The sequence below is a fragment of the Anabas testudineus genome, chromosome 16 (genome assembly GCF_900324465.2).
Source record: "Anabas testudineus chromosome 16, fAnaTes1.2, whole genome shotgun sequence".
NCBI lineage: Eukaryota > Metazoa > Chordata > Actinopteri > Anabantiformes > Anabantidae > Anabas > Anabas testudineus.
The window spans coordinates 7,012,319-7,022,058 of record NC_046625.1 but is presented as its reverse complement, the minus strand read 5'-3'; the positions used below and the strand labels follow the sequence as shown (position 1 = coordinate 7,022,058).

The 9,740-nt window shown below is 42.5% G+C and overlaps 1 protein-coding gene across 1 annotated transcript; it reads right to left on the bottom strand.

The window, feature by feature from the left end:
- Nucleotides 1-7,014: 7,014 nt before the first annotated feature.
- Nucleotides 7,015-8,942, bottom strand: pou3f1 (POU class 3 homeobox 1). Its single transcript, XM_026372385.1, has one exon. It carries the CDS (start codon nt 8,940-8,942, stop codon nt 7,815-7,817), a length of 1,128 nt encoding a protein of 375 aa, XP_026228170.1. The 3' UTR covers nt 7,015-7,814.
- Nucleotides 8,943-9,740: the final 798 nt, after the last annotated feature.

Below are 9,740 nucleotides of genomic sequence, written 5' to 3'. Positions count from 1 at the left end.
CACTGAGAGACAGGGTTAAAGGTGATCAATAACAAGCCACTGGAGGAGGAGAGACAGAAGGACAGATAGAGCAAGCAAGAGAAAGGGAGGTGGTAGATGAGGAGGAGGAGGAGGAGGGAGCAGCTCTTTTTAATTGGCCTCTGCTCATTACTCGGCTCTTTGAAGACCATCACTTCTTTTGTGCATTTCCTGGCCTTTAACTCAAGGGCACACATGTGTTGGGATTTCAGGTGTTTTTGTTCAGTTCTTCTTAAGCTGAGCTCAGAAAGAGGTGCTCTCAAAAGATTGGTTTGAAGTTTGACCCAAAGCCCGACGAAGAGCAGAACAGGGAAACATTTTCTTTCATGATATTCTTGAACCTTGCTTCCAGCCAAATATATGATTACTCACTAACTATAACTACACCAACCTCTCTTAAAGTCTCTCTTTACATTCTCCCGTTAATCTTATCCTTTATCATGCAGCTGTTTCTTTTCCATGTTTTCATCATTGCCAAGTCAAACATTTCTAGCTCCTCTATAAGGCTGAAATTCTCATAAACAGATCATGCATGTGTTTGCGGGTTCACATCAGCTAGTTGCCACATCATTTTTCCTATTTCCCTTATTTCTGAATGTCTAACTTCATGAGCCTCTGCTTCTGTATGTCAATTTTGCAAGTGTACCACAGCTTGTAGTGAGGAGAGGGTAGCAGTGTGAAACACCCCCTATACTTTCCTAGCACACATACACACACCAGCAGTCTTGGAGTATCTCTCAGAAGTAAGCTGATTAGGTCTAAGACTGGGGACTGCTTTGCCTAATCATATCGCTGCATCCAAATCATCTGTGTACATTTCTAATTACATAGTGGCACGCGGTGTCCTTGAGCACAGTGGCAGGTCTCCATTTCATCTTTGTGCTGTGTCTACCCCCCCACCCCTCTACTTCTCTTATTTTTCCCTCTCCTCTCCTATCCTTTATCCTCTATCCTTATTTATTCCTATCAGCCTTATCTTTGTTGTTGTTTCGGTTGACTGTGTGCTGAGCAACACTACTCATTTGCCCACCGATCATCGTCCTTTGAACTCAGCATTGCAGGGCAAAGCCGACTGTCAGGGGCAGCGGGATCATCTTTGATGATCCGTTTATTGTCCGGCTCCAATTTGCAGGGGTTCACAATATAATATCCATTCCAGCATGCATAACACGACTGATCAGTCATGGGTAAAGGACCACAGCAAAGAATATTGTTTGGATTTGGATTATAGAACTGGCACACACAAAAAGTGTAGAGTAGACCTGAAACATGCTCTGTACTGTTGTGAACGGCCAAGATTGAGCATACTTTGCTATCCTTTCATTGAATGTCAGTATGTCTCCATAAAGAAATAACAGAGCAGCTTGGGATACGCAGAAAAATGATCTTTCAGCTGATGTGGTTCCACATTTGTGAACTTTGAATAGTCATGTTTTTATTTTCTTTTTAAATATCCTTGAAGGAAAAAAGACCCCCGAACATCTCAGCTTTTTCTAGACTTAGATGACCTTCCTATTGTTTACCAGCACATCTCTCTTTACTGCAAGGCCTTGTCTTTTCTTTGCCTCTTCTCTTCTCTGCAATAAACCTTGTTATTGAAACCAGGAGGCATTGCAACACCTTCACTACAGTTGACAAAAGCCAGGTTTGAAGGGCAAGAGTGGGGACAACCTTTAGCATAGGTTTGCCATGTCTATCCCGGCACAGCAATTAACTTTTCAACCTTGTGCACTAGTCTAAAAGACCTTCTCAGCAGCTGCGCCGTGTGATTCAGACATGTTGTGAGGTCCTGAAAAGACCGAAAAATAAATCCATTATTATCATCCCTAATACATTTACAGAGGAATGCTGTTCTCAGATCCCTTAAAAAACAAAGGCTTGTGCACTACAGATTATTGCATTTATCTTGCTTTTCCCACTGTGTTCTTATCACCTGCTACAGTTGTCACAGCCATTGTTTAATAGCAACCAGCTCACTGAATCAGTGGTAATTGATGCTGCTGAATGCCTCTAAAGTATGACTTTCTTCTCATTGTAAGCCACCAACGGTAACATCTATGTGCTGCTGCCTGAAGGCAAGTTCCTGAGATATTAGTTCTCCACTCTCACAACTGTTAGTCACACTGACAGACACCTGAAGCGATATAAAATGTCCCTCAAAGCCATGAAAGAGGGAGACGGGCTACTTCTCTTCTTCAAAACCTTCAATTGAGAAGCAAAGAGATGCAGAGGTGAGGAGAGAGTAACTTCCTAAAGCTGCACTTATATCCCTTCGTATATGGGGACCATACCTTGGAGTAGACATGAAGGGGGAACCCATATAGCTACAAGGCCCAGTATCATAAATAACACAAGACTTCTCCTCTCCCTTCTCCGTCTCCTCCAGTTCACTGCTGGAGTGTTTCATATGGTAACTAGGTGTTCACTGTTTGGCCACATTGTTGCCCATCTTTCAAGTGCCTCAGAGGAGGAAACCTTGAGGTAGAGGAATAGAAGGAATTCTTGATGAAAAAATGCATTATTCTGTTCTTCTTCTAGTCTCCACCCACCCTTTCTCTGCGTCTCACTATGGGAGTGGAGTATTTATTACATAAACGGTAAAAAGAGAAGAGGAGAACTCGGCTGGAGGAAGGAGTAGTAATAGAGATAGAGAGAGCAAAAAAAGCCACAGGCTCGTTTACCTTTTAGGTTAAAAACGTTGGTTATATGGTGGAATGAGCACTTTCCTCCCTCCTTCTGCCTACCTGTACGGTAATATGTCACAGCTATAACACTGTAGATGCCCTCAGTGTAATATTTGACAGCTGATCGTTAGCATGCACTAAAAAACTCGACCTAGGAATTATTGACAGACATCTGCCAGAAGATGTCAGACTCTATTCAGGTTTGCAGGGATGTAGCTAAAGATGTTAACATTAAAATGCAATCACTGTCTAAGCTGTTTGTTTGTGCCTGTAAGAGGTTAGGAGTTTGCAGGATGTAAATCTTTCGGGCTTGGATGGAGTGAGTATATTAACTGATAAAGTGACTGGAGTTGCAAATGTTGGAACCTTTGGTTCATGCTCTCTTCGGTTCTCCTCATTAAAGTAAGTGGTGGAATTTGACTTTGGAGAAACCAAAACAGATGATTTACAGTCTTGCAACCCAAAACGTAATCATACAAGTAACTGGTTATTTAATGCTGGCCTACACAGAAGTGCCAAATAATTTCTAATACATATTGTCATTATACACCAACAACATATAAACCTCTTAAAGGATGTCCTATTAGAAATTGACACTCAAAATGAGCAAAATAAGTAGCTTGGCTCTCCAGCGTCATCCCACATCTCCGCACACGAGGATGATCTGGAATCCAAAGAATCCCAACCAAGTACATTATTCAGCTGCTCCTATTATTTCCATAATTGTCAGCATTGTAGTGGTATTTGTAGTGTCATTAATAACAGGCATCGGCGTATAATACGCTTAATGTTATTTATCTGTTGGCAGATAGCTTGATGTTGCTAATCCTCATTCATTTGCTGTGGATCAATGCAAATCCGCTATCGTGAGTGAAATCCCCTCCCCCTCCCAGAGCCAATGGTTCCTAATGTATTTTCCCACCATTAACCAGCCATAATCCCTACTAATCATCACTAATCCACATCTCCTGTGTGTGACGATACTTCCCTGATGAAGGAGGCACTGGTGTTCACAAGCTCCTGGGCACTTCTGAAGCTGGAGCTCCGCTGCAAGCGCTACCCAAGGCCCACTCGGTGAAAGATGGCAGACTGCTGAGAGAGGAAAAGAAGGAAAGAGTGAACTATGGTGATTTGTGGGTCAAATAGCTGGGTTTTGCTGTTTTGTGATGAGCTTTCCTCATGTATTATTGATTTATCGGCATAATGGAGGTTGTGTATGTCCATACGGTACAGAGTAGAAACTGAACAGCATCAAAAAACAATAGTTGGTACGAGTCACCACAAATCTCTTGTCTGACCAACTGTGGACTCCTTGTGTTTCAGCAGCTTCACTGTGTAGGCCAAGGATTTTGCATTTCAGTCATTTCTGTTCTGATCATGTGAAGGACTTATGTGGTTTGACATGTTCTATAATACAGGGAGGTTTAGTGTTTTAGTCCCTGACTGAGTCACATTTAAACCTTTTAAAAGTGGGTCCTGATATCTTTCTGCTTGGAAGAGAAGCAGACTGAGGACTGGTAAGAAAGGGGGGGGGCAGCTACTTCAGCTTCACAGAGGTAACTTCCTGCCGCCTCACACACCTCTGCCTAGGAACACACAACTTAAAGCTGTTGTAATGAAGGAGTAACCTGTGCACTTTAAATTAACATACACTAATAAGCGAAATGATGTTGACAATGGTTATTTTATATATTTTTAAAACTTCTCAAACTTTGCTGTAGAAATTCGGGGTTGCAGTCCCCACTTGTGGGCAGCAGGGGGCGCGTGTGGCTCGCTGTTCTCTGGGAATGTGTGCGCTCCTGAGTGTTGGCCTCCTCTTCACCACTTTGACCAGCTCAGCCACTGCACAGCCACTTTATCCATTTGCATATCAGCACCACGCATGGCAGATGAAAAACTCGGCAGGCTTGGGTTATTACAATTTGTTAGATTTTGTTTTATCATCGCATGAGAGGACTGTTTGACGCACACACATTTATCTTTAAAATAAAATCGAATTACGCCCAAATACGCAAAACATCCGTAGATATTAAATGTCACAGCATTGAAAGACGTAAAAATGGCAAAATTATATTATTATTATTAATAATAATAATAAAATCCGAGTAAATGTGTCTGTCTGAAAAGAGACGAGATGAGAAGAAAGTGGAAACTACACCCAACTTTGGATTGCGTCCACAGATTTGGTAACGGCCTATTTTCATTGGGAAAGAAGCCTAATAAAATGTAAATGTGCCACTGTTGACTTTTTGAAATAAGTTGTTCGTGATAATTAAAAGTAACAGCGTGTTTGCGCTTTTTCAACCCAAACAGCGTAATAAGCGCAGTAAACGTAGATTTGTCCTGTTGCTGTAAAACCGTCTCGTTTTGAAACATTTCACGGTTGTTTTCCAAGTGAATGAATAAAAAAGGTGAAGGTGATAATGAGAATGAAAAGAAATACCGAGCTCCTGCAGTGAATGTATCCGTGAAATTCATCTGTGTCCTGGTCAGACGTGTGGAGACAATGCGCAGCGCCGCTGTGGACCAGAATCACATGGAGGAGTGAAGGGCCCAACTTTTACACCACATTAAACGTGTCTTACATAAAGACAACATTTATTTAAACGCTCTGGCAAAAACACAGAATTGTGCTGTCTGTGAATTCAGGCCTGACCTCATTATCCTATATGTGTTTTCCCTTTCTTTAGCTTCATTTTTGCCGATTCTGCCTCAGATCAAAGATTTTAGATTGGAAGAAGTCATGAGCGCTGGTTTATGTAAGAAACAGGTCCATGTCCAGTGTAACACAAGATGACCTTTTTAGGCTACTCTACATGAAAAGTCCCCTGTCTAATAATAATAATAATAATAATAATAATAATAATAATAATAGGCACTCAATAAAAAGACAATAATTCCGTATTGATATTGCACAATTTAATACTGCGATTATTACACAAAGATGTGAACAACGTCAAAGACTGTGTGAACTTAGCAGGGAATGCCTGAGGTAAAAAATACTGTTGTCTATTCCCCTTAACAGCACATGTACACAGCTTCTGATTTTAAACGACCCCCTGTTACATAACGAATCACTGCTATTTAAAGTGAACACACAGTGTGCCCACCAGCTCCCGATGCTCTGCACACTGAACACCATTAAACTTTATGAGCATGTTTATCTTGTTTGCCTGCTGATGCTACAATAGACAGCAACAAAGAGTGGTTTGGATCTTAATGAAGACAAAAGACCATTTCTTGTATATATGTTTTATGTAAGTAATAAAATATTACTATAACATAAATATAAATGTGACTTTGCAGTCTACATTTAGCAATCAACATACAACCGATGTAGTAAACAAAAGGAAAAACATACCGAAATCCACTGCAACATAACCATTAACAGAGCTAAACAAAAAGCTCCAAACACGTTTAAGAAATAAATATATATATATATAAATGGTCAGATTCATAAATGAAATCATATTAAAATATCTTCTTGGAATTAGTAAGTGTACAAAACTGCCCGGAAAGAAACAAAACAAAACAATATCTCAGAACAAATACAAGTTTACATATTAGACATATTTACATATCGGAAATAATCCTGGCAACATTTCCTCTAAAATCTTTTTTTTTTTTTTTTTTTTATTATTATTATTATTATTTTTCTTGAAAAAAAAAAAAGAAGTTTCCCTCATCTGTATTGAATAGCACTGCTGCAGGCTTGTGGACTGGTCCAACATTGAGAAATGACACAACGCAGGTGATTTTTCAGATTTCAGAAAAAATAAATAGACCTAAAGTAAGTCCCTTCATCGCTCAGCCTTCTCCAAACCCAGCGTTTGAATATAATACAATGGATTTATGGGACAAACGAAAACGGTGTAATCAGATTAAAACGTGTAAAAACACAGAGGAAAAAAAAAATCAAGCATGTACAGGCGTGATAGTCCGACACGGGGCACTGAAGTTACCTGAGTTATTATTACTTTTCTTTTCGTTTTTTAACCAATCTCTCTTGAAATGTTTGGGATACAACAGGATAACAGGCAGTAAGCAGTGGGAGCTGACAGCGCTGTGTGGTGATAACCAGGAACCTGGAAACATGGGGTTGGTCGTGTTTAAGCCTATTGAGATCAGCTCCACTCACAAATTCTATGAACAAATAGAGAAATCCAAAAATAATATTAACAAAAGAATAAGTGCTCCATGCAGAGAAAACAATTATTTGAAAGCAATAAACCCCCCAATGAAAACAAAAAAAAAAAAAAGCGTCTGGTGCTGTTTGCAAATTTCTTTAAATATTTTTTAAGGCATGCCACCAGAAGGAAGCCGTTCTGATGCACTGGACATTTTTCGGACACTGATGATGAGTGTTTGTTTGTTTGTTTGTTTTTTGGGTGCCATCATTTTCATCACTTCTCCACCATCAACTCTCACTGAGTAAACAAAAAAAAAAAAAAAAGAGAGGCTGCTCTGATGAGTTACAGTACTGAAAGAAGTCAGAGACAGTGTGCAGAAAACAGAGAGACACTGAAGTTAAAGGTGGTTCCAAACCAAAACATCACACGTCATAAAACAAAGGAAGTGTACAGTAATATTCAGAAATCTGGTTAATCAGCTTAAGCCTGAAAGAGTAAAACCGTTCATTCAGTGAAGGCTATTCATTTCCAGTGTTGATCGTTTTCAGGCAGCCACCTCGTTCTGGTGAGCGCCAACAGTTCGTGGTGCACCAGGAGGAGATGGCCTCAGTAGTTGCCACATTTAATTACTCCGCTTTTGACACAGCCATGGGATATCAATTTTACTTTATATGCATGTCTCCTCCATATAATTTTGGTAAATAAAGATCTTTGTTTCACTTTAAATGCGCACGGAATCAGTAATAGTGAACTTTTTTCTTTTTTTTTTTTTCTTGATTTTTTTTTTTCTTAACATTTTCCCCTCTTGTCATCTATTTGTTGGACGATCTCCGAATACTAAGGGCAAAACTCATCTGTTCAACTTTTCCAAGTCTCTTTTTCTGTCAGGAAAACAAAAGCCAAACTTAAATACTGTAAACTCCATAGTCCCTTTCCCTTTTCTATCCCCCCGCGCTAATGCTCGGATTGTTCATGAAAACAGTCACTGCACAGGACTCTGTAGTGTACGGTGTAGAGGAGGGGTCTCTGCTTGGGAATATACGTCCTCCATATTCGGGTGAGGGACCCCCACTGGTGTCATTCTTTTCTCTTTTTGTCTTCTGTTGCAAAACCAAACACGGACAACCTCTTTTTCCAACTGCAGAGTGCCGGCTAAAGTGCTGATTTCATGAGCAGATGGCTTTGGGCATTTCAAGAAATGATTTTCCAGTGCCCCTTTCACCCCCACTTCAATGGAGGTCCTCTTCTTTCGTTTCCTGCCCTGCGCAGCAATCTTGTCCAAATTGGTGGGACTGCCGGTGTTTGAGTCTGTCTCCTCCAGCCACTTGTTTAGGAGCGGCTTAAGTTTGCACATGTTCTTGAAGCTGAGCTGCAGCGCCTCAAACCTGCAGATAGTGGTTTGAGAAAAGACGTTTCCATACAGGGTGCCCAAGGCCAAGCCCACGTCCGCCTGCGTAAAGCCCAGTTTGATCCGCCGCTGCTTGAACTGCTTGGCGAACTGCTCCAGGTCGTCGGAGCTGGGCGCGTCCTCATCCGAGTGGTCCTGGTGATGGCTAAACGCCTGCTGGGGCGACTCCATCTGGTTGTCGTGGCTGCCCGAATCGTCGTGGAGCGGGTCCCGCATGCCATGGTGCAGGGAGCCCGGCTGGGGACTGAGCATTGCGTTTAGGTTTGTGTATCCAGGCTGGGAGTAGACCAGTGACTGGTGGCCGTTGGATGCGGGGGACAGCGGAGATAAGTGGTGCGTCGTGGTAGGCGCCCACGAACCATGGTGGCTACTCTGCGTCTGCTGGTGCACCAGGTGAGATCTGTGGTGGAAGCCGCTGCTCAGGTCCTCCCGGGTCGCTTGCACGCTGGCTTTGTGATCCTGCTGCCCGATGTGGGTACCGCTGGACCAGTCGGTGTTAGAAGTGGGCAGCCACTGGTGGTGAGTCAGGCTCATCGGGTGTCCCGTGTTGGTAGCCGCAAGCCCTTGCAAGTACTCATGGTGCATCATTTTCTGCACTTCTCTGTAGGTCGTCCCCTGGTGCATCCTATCCGAATCCGGATGCATGAGCGGGTTGGACGGTAAGGAGTTATTCCTCGGAATATACTGAGCTGTTGTCGCCATGGCTCCTACTTCGAAAACTGACGAGCGCTTCGGAGGTCTCCAGGCTTTAGAGCCAAAACGCAACAACCTGATCTGGGAGGTCTTGGGGAAGAGCGAAGACACGCCTCCCCTCCGCTTGTATTGGCTCCTCTCCGATTCAAGCCCACTAGGGACATATTCAATAGGCGCAGGGTTTCACAGTGTGGTACAGCGCATTTTTCGCACAGGATGGATAGAGGTCCGATCTCACATATGTTACAGAAAAACACATGTTCTGTTTATTAAATGTCTCTTTGAGTTTTTAACAGTATTGCTCTCAGGTCCCACACCTGCTCTCTATTGATAACTCGTGCGCTCACATCGCCTCCTGCCTAATGTTTCTCCAGTTCTCTCCTAGGAAGGAGAGCAGGGCTGCAGCAGCGGGGTTTGATTAGGTTTCCTGGGTTTGGATCGGTTGTTTTGCAAATAACCACGTGGGGGAGTACGGGGATCTTTTTGAAGGGGCCCCCTCCAACACACACACACACGCACACACGCTTCCAGACGCTCACCCGTGCACCTTTATAATAGGTCACTGATGATTATAGCGCTTCTCATTTTAAATACATTAAGGCGCGATGCACAAGCTCTGCAGCCACCCACACGAGAGGCGTGCAAACAGCCTCTATGTGTCTGTGAATGTGAGACAAATCTGAAAGCATGCGCTCCGTTTCAAAGCACGTTTGACATGAGCAGACTGTGTCATTTATTTGTATTGTCTCGGTAATTTTCAGTGTTGTATGATCTCATCGTCACCATCCACTTAGGATAGGCCAACGT